At 35.9% G+C, this 19,903-nt stretch overlaps 1 protein-coding gene across 2 annotated transcripts in view; it reads left to right on the top strand.

Moving 5' to 3' along the window:
- LOC138710361 (sodium channel protein PaFPC1) overlaps nt 1-19,903 on the top strand; it is a 177,181-nt gene that overhangs the window by 95,771 nt on the left and 61,507 nt on the right. For both annotated transcript variants that reach the window (XM_069841199.1, XM_069841200.1), the window contains exons 18-20: nt 1,606-1,779; nt 12,058-12,171; nt 17,610-17,732. In XM_069841199.1, the coding sequence (XP_069697300.1) occupies nt 1,606-1,779; nt 12,058-12,171; nt 17,610-17,732 (411 nt within the window). The remainder of the gene's footprint in view (nt 1-1,605; nt 1,780-12,057; nt 12,172-17,609; nt 17,733-19,903) is intronic.

The raw sequence follows: 19,903 nt of genomic DNA, 5'->3' as shown, positions 1-19,903 counted from the left end.
CTACCCCTTCTACGACTGGAGTAGGTATAGGAGGGAAGAAAAGTAGTTCATCCATTTATGTAAACTAGGAAATATCGCAATATTGAGTTAGATAATTTTCATTAGGTTTTTGTTTAATCAAAATACAGTACTGTATTAACACTTAGTGCTTTTACTCACGAATTGAGCTATCCATTCGGACGTATTAATTATGCATTGTATATTGTACTGTTGCAGCACATTAGCGTACAATATAGAGAATGAAGTTGAATTGAAAATTATCATAATATGGATATTTAAACACATTTTTGAAAATGGTGGCCGCTCATTTCGATACAGGCTCCAATTCTTTTGTGCATATTATCACACTATAGACTATTGTACCTAATTCCAATTACCAGTTTCGTCCTTCGTACGAGTAACTCATGTTGAAATAATTCTGTACCTACTCTATAAAAGAGTACCTTACGTATTGTAAATTCAATCTTCACTTCTGCCCGATCCGAAAAGATAAAATTACTCAGAAATGCTATCTACTGTCCGTTCAAGTGGTTTGTCGCAGGGTCGTAGAAGGGGGGGGGATCACGTGACAGTTAATTACTTAACGAGGCCCTTTTATTTAAGTTATTTTAAACACTTGTGTAATATTACGTAGACGTCCAATTTCTAACAGAAATTAATGTTTTCAGAAAAGAGCTAAGATAGCCCAGCTATTAGACTTTACAGAGGAGCGAACAGAAGCAGGTGGAGGAAACCGGGATGCGACGTAGGCAAACTTACGACAGTACCTGTGCGAAAATATGATTCAATATTGAAAGCTCTTTCGTCACTGGAAAACACGAACGTATTTCTGGAACGTACTGTACTCACTCAGTACTGCTTACGCGCCCTCTGCTCTGTGTCGTGAACGGTTGGAAGTTTACCAGTAGAAGGGGTGGGAGTGAAGTACATTCAAAAACTCAGGTACAATAAAAATTGAAGTAAAAATAAAATGATGTCCCTGTATATAACTTCTCTCTTAACCGAGTCATATGCCTTTTTGAAATCTATAAATAACTGATATACTGTAACCTTCGCTTATACTCCCATTTTTTCTCCAATATCTGTCGAATACAATAATAATAATAATAATAATAATAATAATAATAATAATAATAATAATAATAATAATAATAATAATAATAATAATAATCACAATATTTCTAATAAGTAATAGTCCAAAAAAGAACTGTTCCGGTCTACAAAATTTTCTTTCCCTACCTTTACAGGGTGTCTTAATAATCTTTCTCCTGCTGGTCTGTAATTCAAGACTGCTCGAGGGATCCTTTTTCTAGGCATACGCTTGACGATGCCAGTTATCTTGGTATCGATGTAGCCTATACACTGCAGTACTGATAATAATAATAATAATAATAATAATAATAATAATAATAATAATAATAATAATAATAGTAATAATAATAATAATAATAATAGTAATAATAATACCAATAATGCCCAACTGTTCCATGTGTCAACACATTTTTACTTCCGGTCCAGTACATCATTTCTAAAATACTTGCTTTTATGAATATTACATTTTCTATCAACTTACTGTATTGATAATATTTACTATTATATTTTCAGGCACTTGAAGACATATATCTTCCTCAGAGACCAGTCCTAGTAAACATCACACTTTATGTCGACTACGTTCTCACAGCGTTCTTTGTCATTGAGATGATAATAATGTTGTTTGCTGTTGGCTTTAAGAAGTACTTCACGAGTAAGTGGTACTGGTTGGACTTCATTGTTGTTGTGGTAAGTTTACATCTTAGACAGAAACTTCTTACAGGGTGATTGCTCATAATTTCATTTGACACAGTGTTACGTAAAATAACAGATTTATGAGTAACTGAATAAATAGCACACTGTCTGAATATGTGTCATTGAAATTGCACTTATTATTCTGCAAAGTATGTACATAATTCTCCCATATAGGCTTAGCTATTACAGGTTACTTCAGGTAGTATTGACATATTGATTTATTGATATAGTTCACAAGTACAAAACTTAATAATATAACAAAAGATCTATAAACAAATGTAGTTCTACGTACTAAATATACAATTTCCTAGACTCAGGCTTAGCTATTGCTGTTTAGTAAACTGTCCGAAGACAGGTCTGAACCTCACAATTGATACCAACAAGGCATCACTTATAAGGCAACTAGGCCAGGAGATAATGGGGTAAGGTGCCCAGTTCCTTTCCCTCCATACACCTATTGATTGGCAGATATTAAACATGGACAAGGTGCATTAGTTCACGAGAAATAGCTGCACACAGACAAATATGCAGGTTAACTGCATGATTAACAGAATTTTTTTGTTTTTAAGAATTCTGTAATCGTATCTCCTTCATCTAGGCACGTGTCCCTGGTTGTGGGGTCGAGTACGAGATGGCATTCTCCTCCTGTAACGGTCCTCCCAGCTATTCTCTTCCACTTCTTCTCGCCATGGCTTCCCTCTTTTTTTCAACATCCCTCTTAATTTCATCTTTCCAACTTGTTATAGGTTTTCCAACAGGTGAAAGTAAATTCCAGTTTCATAGTCCTCTTTGGTAAACTCTCCTCGTCCATCCTCATAACTGGAGCGCGGATGTTTAGGCATTTATAACCACAGAACACACATTTTATAACAGTTAAAATAGGCAGGTAAAAAAGGCAATAAAAATGTGAAAAAGGCACAATAAACTTTGATAAATGCATTCTAAATTTTAAAAAGGCACAACATATTTTAGCAATACTTCGTAGGTGACACATGTTGACTTATAAAATACTTTTTTTCCTGATTAACTGTCTTTTCACAAACTTTACATAAGAAAACTGTTCCATCGGTTGAAAACACATGGGCACCAAATTCACTAACGTAAGCATGAAGTTTACTTTTCAATGGTTTACTGAATTTAGGCATTATAGCTATTATCGCCACGCTCTCATGGTTAACATGTCGGCATCATACAATAATGTGCGGCGTGCTTTTAAAACATAATTTTGCCAACCGATTGTTGCTCTGTAGGTTTCACTGTAGGTTGTCACGTCTACTTTCTCGATAAGAATAAGCACTAGTTTGTTATATTGTTAAATGGCAATTATTATTATTATTATTATTATTATTATTATTATTATTATTATTATTATTATTATTATTATTATTATTATTATTATTATTATTATTATTAGTCTGTTGTGCGACCGTCACTTACGTCGCACTGTTTGCTAGCCGGATGGCTACTGCGTTCGACTTCTGCTTCTTCTCATCAGGATTTCTGACACCACCATTTTACTCAACAATGGAAAACTATTTTGCTGGAAGAGCTGGAGCTCCCAGGATACTATAGGAAAACTACATGATCACTAAACTTAGTCTGAAAGATTGCAATATTGTAAACTCTACTTGATTTATTATACAGTGTGTCCACCATGAACCTGACACATTTCATTTGGCTGCCAAAAATCAATGAATGGAAATAAGTTGGTAACATGCATTGCAATATGTAGAGAAACTGTGGAAATTTCGTTGGCTATTTTTAAAAACCCGCGCGAGAGGTTGTACGTGGCGCTGCGGTAGCTTAAGTCAAAATGGCGACAGCGCAAGAGCGAGCACAAGCGATCTGGTGGTATGCTGAAACAAATTCGGTGATTCAAGTGCAACGCAACTTTCGGCGCGTGTTCCAGAAGGACCCACCATCACGGAACACCATTAAGACATGGACAGTTACGCGCAATATCTACCTCGACATGTTGGATCAATTTGTTGTGCCTCAGTTAATGCATTTGCAGCCGAACGTCATCTTTCAACAGGACGGCGCCCCATCACATTGGAGCCTGATCGTTCGAGAATTTCTCGACACACAATTTCCCGGTCGCTGGATTGGGCGTGATGGACCGACAAGATGGCCACCTCGATCACCGGATATTACCCCTCTAGATTTTTTCTTGTGGGGATGTCAAGAACAAAGTATATACAGGCCACAAAATTCGTGATGTTCAACAGCTATGCGGCCGCATAAGAGATGCCGTCAATTCCGTTACGCCCGAGATGCTTCAGAAGACCTGGCAGGAAATTGAATTCAGGCTAGATGTTCTTCGTGCAACGAGTGGATCTCATGTTGAGGTGTACTGATTTTTTTAATAAAACTTGGTGAGTTACTCTTGATATTGTATGCATTCTTTTCTTTTTACCCCAAGCAGTATGAATTATACAGCAATTTCAAATGTGTGAGGTTCATGGTGGACACTCTGTATATTTACAAAATGTACAAACGAAGTTACTTACAAGGTATTTCGTTTTCTGCCGCCGACGCCATCACGCTACCGTCTCTTCTTCACTTCAAAAAGACCCGATTAACGCCCTCCGTCAATCTCAACTAACCGCAGCATCTCCTCACCAACACTTTTTATGTTTCGTTACCCGTTTCCCGCCCGGGGTGCCGACCACGCCATCCACCAGGTGAGATGGGCTTAAAAGCACTTTTGATTTCACGTACTTACAGATGTCGTCTTAATCAAACATCTCTTACATTTAATTTGATTCAGTGCATTATAGTGATAAGTCATTATTACCTGTCGTGCTGTCACGCTGAGCGGACGTGTTTGTGCATAGCTCTACACATTGTGATAGCTATACTAGTGACCAGTGCATGGCGTCGAGTGGGGATTGTTGTCCTATATGCAACGCGGCCTTCTATGGAAGGTAGAAATTCCTCAGGTGTTCTGGTAGTTGTGGTCTAAGGTACCATCTAGGGTGCCTGAAATATGGTGAGCTTGAGTATGAGATATGTATGAAGACTGGCTGTTCTACATATCTCTGCCAAACCTGCATTAACGCAATGAAGAGTCGTCAAGGGGATAATACGCCTGTTCGTTCTATCCATGGTGGTGTTGGGGATGGTGCCTCCAAGTCAGTGCAGGAAGATACTTCTCCAGTGAAAGCTGGTACTGGGGCTGTGAAGAAGAAGATCATTTTTCCGACTAGGGAACTGAATCTACAGGAACTTCAATCAGCGAATTCACTATCTGTGCAGATCGAGACTGTCAGACTTAATAGTGTCTCTATTTTAGAAACTTTGAATTCTGTTCTTGAACATGTTAACAGCCTGGAAAGTGAAGTGGCGTATTTAAAATCTGAAAATGCTGCACTCAAACTTCAAGTGTCGGAAATTATAACTAGTAATTGAAACTCTTCCAAGTCTGGTGGTTACAGTGAACGACCTTCTACAAAACTGTTTAGCACAGCAGTTCAGCAAGCACAGAAGAAGATTTCTGCTGATCCTACGCGTTCTGTTGTAGTCGAACTTCCTGTTGCGAGGAAAGCTGTGGATCATGTTTCTGCTGTAAGTACAATTTCGAGTCCGGCTATTACTGAGGTCGCTGATTCCTTACCTGACGGATTTCAAGTTGTCACTCACAAAAGGCGGAAACGCGAACCTACAACGCAATGCCACAGGTATTGAGATGGCCCCCGAACGAGTGAAAACCAAATCTCTGTTTGTATCGAGATTCGGTTCTAAGGTCAGCATAAGTAAAATTAAGGATTCTCTGATCCAACAATCGAATCTTGAGAATCAAATAAATATCAATTTCCTAAAGGTTACAAAATTAAAAACAAAATTTCAAACATATTCTTCCTTCCACATATTAGTGGAGGAAAGAGATTTCGAAGCTATTAATAATCCGAATGTTTGGCCTGAGGGCTGCTTAATTGCGCCGTTCTATGGGAAGCTTAAGCCCGAACAGCGTTTTGATTTTGCTATGCCAGTGGTTTGTATTGTATTGTATTTATTAACATTCCATGGTATTCATACATTGCTTCACAGCTAGATTATGGAACAAGTCAAAAAACTTAATACTATTATAAAGCCTTAATTTATGGTCACAGTCTAGATGAAATATATATACTGACGAGATTTACAATATAGTCTACTAGTACAACACGTAGTTTTAGTATCAATTTCATGAAGTGTTATTGAATGTCATGAATTCACCTACAGAATAGAGTCGACCTGGTTGGCAAGTTGGTATAGCACTGGCCTTCTATGCCCAAGGTTGCGGGTTCGATCCCGGGCCGGGTCGATGGCATTTAAGTGTGCTTAAATGCGACAGGCTCATGTCAGTAGATTTACTGGCATGTAAAAGAACTCCTGCGGGAGAAAATTCCGGCACATCCGGCGACGCTGATATAACCTCTGCAGTTGCGAGCGTCGTTAAATAAAACATAACATTTTTTTTTAAACCTACAGAATAGAAGGCGTGAGAAATCAGGTACTTCTTTAATTTGGCCCATAAAGAATCTCATATTTTGAGTTTCATTTTTTATCTCGATAGGGAGGCTATTAATAATTTTTACTGCCATATAACGCACTCCTTTTTGATAGCACGATAGACTTGCCGATGGAGTATGAAAGTCATTTTTGACGTGTATTTATGCTATGAACTACTGAATTAGTTACAAAGTTTTCATGATTACATACGAGGAAGATTATTAATGAAAAAATATACTGACAAGCCATGGGCATTATTTGTAGTTTTTTTTAAATAGTCCTACAAGATTCCCTAGATTTGGAACCTACTATTATTCTAATTACTCTTTTTTGTAATAGAAATATATTGTTACTATCTGTGGAATTTCCCCAGAATATTATTCCAAAACTCATTACCGAGTGGAAGTATGCAAAGTATACTATCTTCTGCATAGATCTAATAGCAAAACAAGCTGAATTTAGTTTGAGGGTAATTTCTTTAATATGATTTTTCCAATTTAACACATTATCGATTTTTAAGCCAAGAAATTTGATTATTGTTGTTTCCAATAGGGTTCTGTTGTTAAATATTGCGCTAGAAATTTGCGAGGTTGAATTTGCACAGGATTTAAATTGAATTATGTCAGTTTTGTTACAATTTAATACTAATTTATTGACTGAGAACCAGTCACATATTTTGAAGAGAATTTCCTCTGTTGAAGATTGGAATGTGTTGGAGTTTTTGGCTGTAATTACTATACTTGTGTCATCTGCAAATAATATGGGATGACCTACATATTTTATTAGGGGGGCAAGATCATTTATAAACACTAGAAAAAGTAGGGGACCTAATATTAATCCTTGAGGAATTCCATTATTAATAGTTCCCCATATCGATGCAGATTTCATAGTTGTATTGATTTCAACTTTCTGTTTCCTATCTATGAGATATAAGTGAAACCATTGGTGTACAACACCTTTAATTCCATAATAATCAAATTTATCTAGCAGCATTTTATGATTTATACAGTCAAGTGCTTTGGATAAATCACAGAAAATCTCTCCAACTTGTAATTTTTTATTAACTGCCTCCAGTTAAACCAAATGTTGCATTTTCTGTGCCTTTATTTTTCCTAAATCCAAATTGTTCTGGGACTAAAATGTTGTATCTTTCTAGATGATGATATAATCTTTTATACATTACTTTTTCAAAGATTTTGGAGAAGACTGGTAGAAGTGATATGGGTCTGTAATTTTCTGGAGACGTTGTTTCTCCCTTTTTGAAGATAGGAATAATCACTGAATATTTTAATCTCTCAGGAAATATACCATTGAACATTGAATAGTTACATAAATAACTTAATGGCCCAGCTATGATATGTGAACTCGCTTTTAATATTTTGCTTGTTATTTCATCATACCCTAAGAAGTTTTTTTACTTTAGATTTTTAATAATTGCAATTAATTCTTGTTTGTTTGTTGGAAATATTTGAATATTTGGGAATTTTGTCGGAAAATATTGTATTAAAGAATCTAAACTGTTAGTAACATTATCTTGGGGGTTGTTGAGGTTTTCAGTTATTGTAAGAAAATATTTGTTAAATATATTTGCAATTTCATTTGGGTCTGACGTTTTTGTACTGTTAGATATAAGGGTATAGTTTGTTACTTTACTTTTTGATCGTCCACTTTCCTTTTTGATTATGTTCCAAGTTGTTTTAATTTTATTATCAGAATTTTGTATTGTTGTATTATAGTGTAATTCTTTAGCTTTTTGAATTACTTTGTGTAATATTTTTTAATAATTTTTAAAGTGTTGTTTTAAGTTTGTATCATTACTATTTCTGCTCTGAATGTATAATGATCTCTTGGTTTTGCATGAGATTTTAATACCTTGTGTAATCCATCTATTGTTACATATTGTTTCATTTTTATACTTTACAGGAAAACTGGATTCAAAAATATTTGATGATACTCGGGGCACTTCCTCCTAGTTATATTCTTCTATTGTCATGTGTAATGCTAATAATCGCCTTGAGATTTATTACCAAAATGTACGAGGACTTCACACTAAAGTAGATGCAATTTTTCAAAATATAGTATCCAATATTGATGCAATCATCTGTCTCACAGAAACATGGTTATCTGATTCTGTTTTTAGTAGCAATCTAGTTCCTCATTCTTATACTGTGTTTCGTGCTGACAGAGTACGTGATGACACTAATAAATGTAAAGGTGGAGGTGTCTTAATTGCGATAAGCAATCAGATTCCCATTATATGCAGGAGATATGATCTAGAAAAAAATTAATGAATGTGTCTGGATTGAAATAAAAATTTCTGATGGTATTAATTTATTAATTCGTAATCACTATTTCTCTCCTGACACTGATCCCAAAAATTTAAGAAATTATCTTACTTTTCTTGAGAATAATCTTGATTCACATAATTTTAGAATACTTATTCTCGGTGATTTTAATTCTCCTGGTATTGACTGGACATCTGGTTGTAGCCTTCCTAACATCCATTATTATGTAAAAATTAAATCTCATGATCTTTTTTCTTCTTCTTGTCTTCTTGGCTTGAATCAGATAAATTTTACTTTGAATAATAAAAATCTTCTTGATCTTGTTTTTACCAATGTTATTAATAGTTCTGTTTACCTAGCTAATCATTCTCTTGTTCAAGACAGTTATCACCCTTCTATTTGTGTTAATCTTGAAGTCAATTTATCTCTTCCTTTATATTCTTCTAATCAATCTTATTTTAATTTCTCTCAGGGTGATTATATGAAATTATACACAACTCTTTTTAATCATGATTGGACTAGTCTTTACGAGTCTGCTGATATCAATGAAGCCGTTGTTTCTTTAACTCATACAATAAATGACGTGATTACTGATGCTGTACCTTTATCACGAGTAAAAAAATCTACTTATCCTAAGTGGTGTTCAAACTCGCTTCGTTTACTCATAAAGAAAACAAATAAAGCTCACAAGAATTTTAAAAATTTCAAATCTGATTATCATTATCTTATCTTTTCTTCCCTTAGAAAGCAAGTAAAAAATAAGATAAAATCTTATAAATTGCTTTGGCTCCAATCTATCGATAGAAATTTGAAAAATGAGCCTAAGAAATTTTGGAAGTATGTAGAATCAGTTCGTAAATCTAAATCCTGCCTATTAAGTTAATTATTGATGGGGAGCACATCACTGATCAAACTGAGATCGCAAATGCTTTTGCTAATCAACTTAAATCGGTACAAAAAAAAGCTCAATCATCTATTTGTTAGTGATGCCATCACTACTGACTGCTTATGTTTACCGGTTATTGTGTGTGAAGATGTCTTGAATGTCATTAGGAGGCTAAAGCCCAATAAATCTATGGGAACTGGTGGCATACCTAATTTTTATTATTAAAGGTTGGTCTCAAATTCTTATTCCTCTATTAACTTTTATTTTTAATCTTAGCCTTAGAATGGGTATTTATCCTTCTTTATGGAAGGAAGCATCTGTCATTCCGATATTTAAGAATGGTAATAAATATACTGTTAATAATTACAGACCTATTTCAATACTAAATAACTTTTCAAAAATGTTCGAAAAAATTATTCACAAACATGTTTCATTTTATGTTGAATCAAAATTAAATCCGGCTCAACATGGCTTTACTAAAAGCAAATCTACAACGACGAATTTGGTCAATTACCTCAATCTTATTATGCCTACAGTTGAATCCCAAGGCCAAATTGATGCCATTTATTTTGATTTCAGTAAAGCATTTGATGTTGTTCCTCATCAAATCTTGATAAGTAAATTAGATCAGTTTGGACTTTCCATTAATTATCTTAGCTGGTTTGAAAACTATTTAACCAACAGACAATCTCTCTCTCTCTCTCTCTCTCTCTCTCTCTCTCTCTCTCTCTCTCTATCTCTCTCTCTCTATCTATCTATCTATCTATCTATCTATCTATCTATCTATCTATCTATCTATCTATCTATCTATCTATCTATCTATCTATCTATCTATCTATCTATCTATCTATCTATCTATCTATCTATCTATCTATCTATCTATCTATCTATCTATCTATCTATCTATCTATCTATCTATCTCCCTCTCCCTCCCTCTCTCTCCCCCTCTACCTCTCTCCCCCTCCCCCTCCCCCCTCCCCCTCTCCCTCTCCCTCTCCCTCTCTCTCTCTCTCTCTCTCTCTCTCTCTCTCTCTCTGATCCTTTCACTACTCTTTGTGGTGTCCCACAGGGTTCCACCTTAGGTCTGTTATTATTCTTGCTTTTTATCGATGACATTTGTAAGCCCATCTGTTCCCATCTTCTTCTCTTTTTCGATGATTTAAAAATATTTAGGAAAATTAATAGTCTTGCTGATTGTCATTTACTTCAAAATGATATACATGCCATTCAACGTTGGTCTGATTATAACGGTATGAAAATTAATATTTCTCAAACATGCGTTATCTCTTTCTCTAGGAAGACAACTACATTAAAGTTCAACTATTCGCTATCGAATGCCGCCATAATCAGGAAGGACTGTATAAAGGATCTCGGTATATATCTTGATTGTAAATTGTACTTTCATGACCATGTTGATCATTTATTTAATCATTCACTAAGAATGCTTGGTCTCATTAGATCTATTACCTATTCCTTTTCCTCTCCTGATATACTACTTACATTATATCATGCTTCAGTAAGGTCTAAATTAGAATATGCATCTATTGCGTGGAACTCTATTACTTCTACTGATTCAACTAAACTAGAAAATATCCAAAGAAAATTCATTCCTCTTTGTGCGTTCAGATTTGTACCTAACTCCTCTTCTTTAAATTATGAACTATCTAGTAAATATTTTAACTGTACCAGTCTGTATTCGAGACGTCAGGATATTGACTACACTTTCTTTAATAATGCTATCAATGGTGTTATTGATTGTGATTCTTTTATACATAACACCTACCTTAGAATTCCCGTGAAAGGTTTTCGTGGTCAAAGAATTTTCTTCACTAAATTATTAAAATCTCTTTCTCCAGTAGCCAGGTGTATTAAAAGTGCTAATTTCCAAGATCTGATTTGATTTTACTTATGCATGATATATCCTTGCTTGTTATTTAATATCTTTTATTATTTGTTAGATATTGCCATTTATTTTGTTGCAGTTGGTCAATGATTAATGTTGACTATTATATTGATTGCATTTCATCTCTGCCATTTTCTGTCAATCATTCTCATAATGATTTGTTCTGTTTTGTTTTTTATTTTGTACTAAACTGTAATTGGGTTTGTGCTGTTGTTTTGCACATTAATATTCGAAATATTATTATTATTATTATTATTATTATTATTATTATTATTATTGTTATATATTTTAAAATGAAAAATAAACAGTAACATATAAAATATGTCATACTACATTCTTTACTTCTAACGTGTACTGTGGTAAAAAGCCAATCATGAGATACTTGAACAAGTGCAGTTTGTAGATATCAGTCTTCACTTTCAAGTTGGATGGATAATATTTAGTAGGCCTGAACTTGCATAAACTGTCACGCAACGGATTTGTTTTTTTTTTTTATTCTGTTTCTGTGTTCTCAATGTAACACACTAGAACAGGTCACGAAGCATGATGTAATGGAGCTTTATTTCACGATGTCCAGAAAAGTTGTACTTTTCATATGCAAGTCCGTTTAGGAAAACCTCAGTTTCTGTTATGGTAATAAGTAAAATGATATTTTTCTTTCGTTATATTACGTTGTATTAAAGTGTATTTTTTTTTCATTTCAGGCATATTTACTGAACTTCGTGTTGATGTGTGCTGGAATTGAAGCCCTCCAAACACTTCGACTTCTGAGAGTCTTCAGGCTTTTCAGACCCTTGTCCAAAGTTAATGGGATGCAGGTACGTTGAGAATGTTGGTATACATCGTAGTCCACATCAATTAGGCTCAGCACTCGAATTATGGACCTCGAGTGCAGAGATCTCATTGTTAAACTTCCTGTCGCTAGAGTCGCATTTACTCACTCATTTTGGCGTCCTTAGTTTGCATCGCCCATGCAGCTTAGCATAATAGAAGCCATGTTCGTTCTGGTCAAATGATCGCCCAATATTCTATGCAGTTGAATATTTACTGTTGCTAACGCTAGAACCACAGTATACTTTATACTGTGCTAGAACGTTCAGAGCACAAGTGGGGTAATGAGGTTTAAAGTAAAAATTCTGTAGAACACAGCGCAAAGTAGCAATAAATATGTCCTTCGTGCTATCCACTGACTACTAATAGTTTAAATAAATTGAATATTAATTGCTACTTTGCGCTGTATTTTCCAGAATGTTTACTTTAATCCTCATTACCCATTTTTGACTTACACCACTTCTGCTCTCAACGGCACAAATAACGTTTTTCAACTTCTACGTCGACTTCCCAACATTAGGTTAAATACACATGTTTCCACAAAACTGTGCTGTTCTTACATGTTACATAACTTAGATCGTTGTACAGTAGTGGCAAAAAAACCGGACCGACCCTTGCAGCTGATTTCAGAGTCACAGATTCAAATTTTGCTAGTCACAAAACACAGCCATCTTGTATAATTAATTGTAACAATTAAATTTATTGCATTTGTTCGATTCTTACCTTCAGTGCCTCAAACGTACAGACGAAAAAACTTTGAGAGTTGTATTTTCATCTGGCATCAATATTACATTTCTACCTGTATTCGGCAAAGATAAATACGTATTTTTACATTAAATAGCAGTACATACCTCTGGCTTCACTATCCATATTGAAATTATCACAGTTTGACACAATACACAGCACAGGATTCTTTTGTATCAGCTACAAGGGTCGGTTCAGTTTTTTTTTGCCACTACTGTACATTCTAGAAGTGAGATAAAGGTGTATTTTGTCGTGAAAGTTTGTATCGATATTATACAAGATGAACTGTAAGTAATATAATTAATTTCAAGGGATTATTCTTTGAGCTATTTCAAACAAAAAAGTAACAATTTTGCTCGTTTTACTTCCTTTTCGAGAAAAAAAAATTTAATATTCGTCTATTCCGTGTTACATTTTCATTATGTCTAACAGCTTCTAAAAATGATGTTTCCGCCAGAGTTATATTGTTTCTTCCCAACATGTGGAACATGTCTGCATTGTGCAAATCAAGATTTCAGGTACAACTCCCTGTAAAGTTGATTTGAATAATTTCGAGGGAAAAATTGTTCCGGAGCCGGGTATCGAACCCGGGACCTTTGGTTTAACGTACGTTAAACCAAAGGTCCCGGGTTCGATACGTACGTTAAACCAAAGGTCCCGGGTTCGATACCCGGCTCCGGAACAATTTTTCCCTCGAAATTATTCATGTCTGCATTTTTTAAATGTTTCTCTCTACATACTTCATAGCTTTTACTTCAAATTTTTTTACTGTGGAGATAGCAGTAGACTCCAAGGTCCTTCACCTGCTCAGAACCACATAGGGTACCAAGTAGGCTACCTTGACATTTTCTAGTCACATTTTCGTATTTCTGGGATAACTTTAACTGCGTATTGTCTATTTAATTCAGACTTAAGTTGAGCTTCTGCTCAGTGTTAAAAAAAAAAGAATTGCTTTTAAGAAAAGTAACATAACCGAAAGTCACATTTTTCATGCCGACCATCACCTGATCTCTTTTCATGCTTGATAGAGATTGTTAAAAAAATGCAGCACAAGGTACAACACCCGCGGGAAGGAAACACTACCGTATTGCTGCACTGTATAAACCGGGTAGACTCGTCTAGCCATCTGCAAGCAAGCTGCGTAATGTTATGTGTATGAGGGAAGAAAGATGTCCTGCTCGCGTACGATTTTGAAGCGAAGCCATAGCGGGTAGTCTGGTCCAGCTACGAGAGACGTAAGCAGGCGGGAAAGAGAAATCGCGGTCCAGCTACTAGAGACGTAAGCAGGCGGGAAAGACAAATCGTGGTGCAGCTACTAGAGACGTAAGCAGGCGGGAAAGAGAAATTGTGGTGCAGCTACGAGAGACGTAAGCAGGCGGGAAAGAGAAATCGTGGTGCAACTACGAGAGACGCAAGCAGGCGGGAAAGACAAATCGTGGTGCAGCTACGAGAGACGTAAGGAGGCGGGAAAGCGAAATCGTGGTGCAGCTACGAGACACGTAAGCAGGCGGGAAAGAGAAATCGTGGTGCAGCTACGAGAGACGTAAGCAGGCGGGAAAGCGAAATCGTGGTGCAGCTACGAGAGACGTAAGCAGGCGGGAAGAGAAATCGTGGTGCAGCTACGAGAGACGTAAGCAGGCGGGAAAGAGAAATCGTGGTGCAGCTACGAGAGACGTAAGCAGGCGGGAAAGAGAAATCGTGGTGCAGCTACGAGAGACGTAAGCAGGCGGGAAAGAGAAATCGTGGTGCAGCTACGAGAGACGTAAGCAGGCGGGAAAGACAAATCGTGGTGCAGCTACGAGAGACGTAAGCAGGCGGGAAAGAGAAATCGTGGTGCAGCTACGAGAGACGTAAGCAGGCGGGAAAGAGAAATCGTGGTGCAGCTACGAGAGACGTAAGCAGGCGGGAAAGACAAATCGTGGTGCAGCTACGAGAGGCGTAAGCAGGCAGGAAAGAGAAATCATGGTGCAGCTACGAGAGACGTAAGCTGGCGGGAAAGAGAAATCGTGGTGCAGCTACGAGAGACGTAAGCAGGCGGGAAAGCGAAATCGTGGTGCAGCTACGAGAGACGTAAGCAGGCGGGAAAGCGAAATCGTGGTGCAGCTACGAGAGACGTAAGCAGGCGGGAAAGAGAAATCGTGGTGCAGCTACGAGAGACGTAAGCAGGCGGGAAAGAGAAATCGTGGTGCAGCTACGAGAGACGTAAGCAGGCGGGAAGAGAAATCGTGGTGCAGCTACGAGAGACGTAAGCAGGCGGGAAAGACAAACCGTGGTGCAGCTACGAGAGACGTAAGCAGGCGGGAAAGAGAAACCGTGGTGCAGCTACGAGAGACGTAAGCAGGCGGGACAGAGAAATCGTGGTGCAGCTACGAGAGACGTAAGCAGGCGGGAAAGAGAAATCGTGGTGCAGCTACGAGAGACGTTAGCAGGCGGGAAAGACAAATCGTGTCATTTCTACCCCACATGCATTATCCACCATGGCTGCAGGAAACTTATTTCTGAAACGCCTAGAATAGATTATTGCGCAACTTTATTAAGCATATTAGAAGTTAAAAGAAATTGAAAAATAACATGTAAGAAAATTATAATAGATACCGTTAGTATGAATTATTTCGTGACTATGGGGAAGACGACGTGTACCCTGCCTCCCCTGACGCTCGCCACTGCACACTGTGCAATAACGCAAATCTAGCTGGACAAAATTCATAACTTGTCTGCATTCCAACGGATTGTTATGAAACTTTGTACGGGCCTTATAGATAGCACATATTCTTTGTGTACAAACTCTGACTGCGATTGTGTAAGAGGAACTACCCCTTTATACGGGATGGTTTTAGACAAAAATAGTAACTTCTCTCCTTTCTAATAGATTTTTATGAAAAATTGTACAGAAATTACAGCTGGGATATATTTTTTGTGTACAAACTGTATTCCAAAAGAGAAAGTACCCTTTTACAGGGGATGCATTTACACAAGATTAACTTCTGTCCTACATAATAGATTTATGAAACTTTGTACAGGAGCATATGTTACTTTTTGTGTACAAATTCTGATTACAGTACATCTGTATGCTACCTGTAGGCCTATTTGTTGTACAAAGTTGCATAAAAATATATTATGTAGGAGAGAAGTTGTTAATTTTGTCTAAATGCACCACTATAAAGAGATAGTTCCTCCAGACTTTGTAAACAAAAAAATATATTCCACCTGAAACTTCTCTAAAGTTTCTTAAAAGTCTATTTGATAGGAGAGAATTCATTAATTCTGTTTAAATACATCCCTAAAAGGAGTAGTTCCACTTATGGAACCGTAAATATAGCTTGTGCAAAAAAAAATATATGCTCCCTGTAACTTCCGTACAATGTATCATAAAAATCTTTTAGATAGAAGAGAAGTTATTAATTCTGTCTAAATGCACCCGCTATACAGGGGTAGTTTTTCTTGTTCAAACGTAATCAGAGTTTGTACACAAATTATATGTGCCACCTGTATGGCATATACAAAGTTTCATAACAATGCGTTAGACTACAGAGAAGTTATTAATTTTGTCCAGCTAATGATTTGCGTTCTGATTCACTGTGCGTTTGTTAAGATTAGAGTCCACACTTGTGGAGTAACGGTCAGCGCGTCTGGCCGCGAAACCAGGTGGCACGGGTTCGATTCTCAGTCGGGGCAAGTTACCTGGTTGAAGTTTTTTCCGGGGTTTTCCCTCAACCCAATATGAGCAAATGCTGGGTAACTTTCGGTGGTGGACCCCGGACTCATTTTCACCGGCATTATCACCTTCATCTCATTCAGACGCTAAATAACCTAAGATGTTGATAAGGCGTCGTAAAACAACCTACTAAAATAAAAAAGATTAGATAAAAATGCGTCCAATGTATTTTTTAACTGATATTCCATATCATGTGAATAATTTTGTAGACCTAAAACACTCTCACAGTGATTAAAAACTTCCTTAGTCAATGATTCTTTTCTGCTGTTAAGCCAAGCATGGAACAGTTACCGTACGCCCCACCACTGAAAAAAATTAATTACTGATAAATGCGCAAGAACGCCCAAACTTTAAAACGAGGATTCAACACTCTAAATGATGCTGTATTAAATGGTAATAGAATTGTTATAACCGGACGTGACCGGATATACTAAAACTTACATTATACTTGAAAAAAACTTTAAAAACATAAGTTTTCCAATTGTAATATTTAAACCTTACTGTAAGACGAAAAATACTTTATAAACTTTTAATTGAAGTTACATTAGTAAGAACGTACCTATATAAACAAATTCCATGTTTCAGAACACAATAAATCACTAACAATTGGCTCTTTTTCACCCTCATAGTAAGCCTCTCTCTCTACGACTGAACCGGAGCTAGAAGTGTTAGGACGAATTCAAAGTTGATACCCTTCTAAATATAGTTTACCGCTAATAAATCAGTGAAAGCTATTACTCACAATATTCTTCAAATATTAAACGACACGAATTCATATACACCTATGTGTAACTAAACAAGTCGAAATTTGATTTCTGCCCACCTAGATCGGGAAAATTGCACACTGTGCGCTGTTCCGACGTCAGCTTAGTGTGTAAAGCAGCAAATGTTGGAGCTGCGTTGTTTCCCTGTTCGATGTAAAGCAATAATTTTTCAGTTTGTCCTGATACTTTGTTTAATTTGTAGGTAGTGACAAGCACATTAGTTGAAGCAGTTCCTCACATCTTCAACGTGATTCTGGTCGGCATATTCTTCTGGCTGGTGTTCGCTATCATGGGAGTGCAGTTATTTGCTGGAAAATTCTACAAGGTGAGTAGGTGAACCGAAACAATAAATATATTGATTTGCTACATTTGATATCTGAATCCATAATTGTATAGAGAAAACATGCCTGAATACTATTCACATGGCCACCAGATAGCGGGCTGTTACTTGTACATGTCACATTTGGAACAGCGCCGTACTAAGCGAAACATGTTTCTAGATGTACACCAGTTATTTATAAGTGAATTTGGATGAGTTCTTAAAGTACCAAATGATAAAATGAATCCCGTCTTTTACTACAATTTCATACATACAAGTAAAGTGCAAACATCTCCACTAGAATCATATTGTTGCACAAGGAATATTAATTTCGCTGTTGAATAACTCCAACACATTCCAATCTTCAACAGAGGAAATTCTCTTCAGAATATGTGACTGGTTCTGTCAATAAATTAGTATCAAATTGTAACATAACTAACCTAATTCAATTTAAATCCTGTCCAAATTCAACCTCGCAAATTTCTAGCGCAATAATTAACAATAGATCCCTATTAGAAACAACAACAACAACCAAATGTCTTGGCTTAAAAATCGATAATGTGTTAAATTGGAAAAATCATATTAAAGAAATTACCCCCAAACTAAATTCAGCATGTTTTGCTATTAGATCTATGCAAAAGATAGTAAATATCAATACCTTAAAAACAATATACTTTGCATGCTTCCACTCAGTAATGAGTTTTGGAATAATATTCTGGGGAAATTTCACAGATAGTAACAGTATATTTCTATTACAAAAAAGAGTAATTAGAATAATAGTAGGTTCCAAATCTAGGGAATATTGTAGGACTATTTTCAAAAAACTACAAATAATGCCCATGGCTTGTCAGTATATCTTTTCATTAATAATCTTCCTCTTATGTAATCGTGAAAACTTTGTAACTAATTCAGTAGTTCATAGCATAAATACACGTCAAAAAATGACTTTCATACTCCATCGGCAAGTCTATCGTGCTATCAAAAAGGAGTGCGTTATATGACAGTAAAAAATTTTAATAGCCTCCCTATCGATATAAGAAATGAAACTCAAAACATAAGATTATTTAGGGCCAAATTAAAGAAGTACCTAATTTCTTACGCCTTCTATTGTATAGGTGAATACTTGACATTCAACGCTTCATGAAATTGATACTAAAACTTTGTGTTGTACTAGTAGACTGTATTGTAAATCTCTTCTGTATATATTTAATCTAGACTGTGACTATAAATTAAGATTTTATAATAGTATTAAGTTTTTTGACTTGTTCCATATTCTAACTGTGAAGCAATGTTAAATTCCATGGAATGTTAATAAATACAATATAATATAATACAATACAATCACCTCGCAGTTAAAGCGACTAGAAATAAACCTGAGAGTCGGCCAGATAATTTAATTACGGTATGTGTATAGACTAGATCTCTAGCAAAGTAACTACAGGGCTCGTATAGTCTGTAGGAAATGTAGCCTACATAATTTGTTAGGGGTCAGCATTATCTATATATATAATTTGAACTGGTAATGGAAATTACGGGAAAACGGATGGACGGATTTTAATAAATGACCCCTCATTTTGAAGCTTGGAACTCAAAGTTTTTCGGAAAAGTAGTAGTTTTCAGTGAAATGTCAATTTTTAAACATAATTTTCCAATTTTTCCAAAATTCATCTGTCATCAGTTTTGAGAACTTGCTAATAGCATTCACGGCCGACTTGATATATTTTCGCTTTTTTGTAAAGGAGAAGCGAAGCGAGCATCAAGTCGGTCGTGTTGCATTTCAGAATAAACAAAACACATACTATAGTTAACAATATTACACGAAGGCCATGATCTGCAAGAATGCTGACATATTTAGAGCTAAAATTAAATTGGTTATTAAAAACTTAACTTACTAAAAATAATTTACAGGTAAGTTTCTGTGGTGTGTAATTTTCTGGGTACAGCTGTGTATTGGATATTAAAAACTACAAAACTTGAGGTCGTTTTATGACATTATTACCATTAGAAATGAAATATTATTGTAGGTAATGCCATGATGTGACTATTTTTCATTAATTATGCATATACATCTCACTTGACAATATTGAACATACTATTTTGGATTTAAATAATTTGCTGTCCCAATTTTACGCAATAAGACTCAAGGATAATAAAATGTACAAAACATATTATACAAT

This window comes from Periplaneta americana, chromosome 12 (assembly GCF_040183065.1).
Source record: "Periplaneta americana isolate PAMFEO1 chromosome 12, P.americana_PAMFEO1_priV1, whole genome shotgun sequence".
Taxonomy (NCBI): Eukaryota; Metazoa; Arthropoda; class Insecta; order Blattodea; family Blattidae; genus Periplaneta; species Periplaneta americana.
This window is presented reverse-complemented; position numbering and strand designations above follow the sequence as displayed.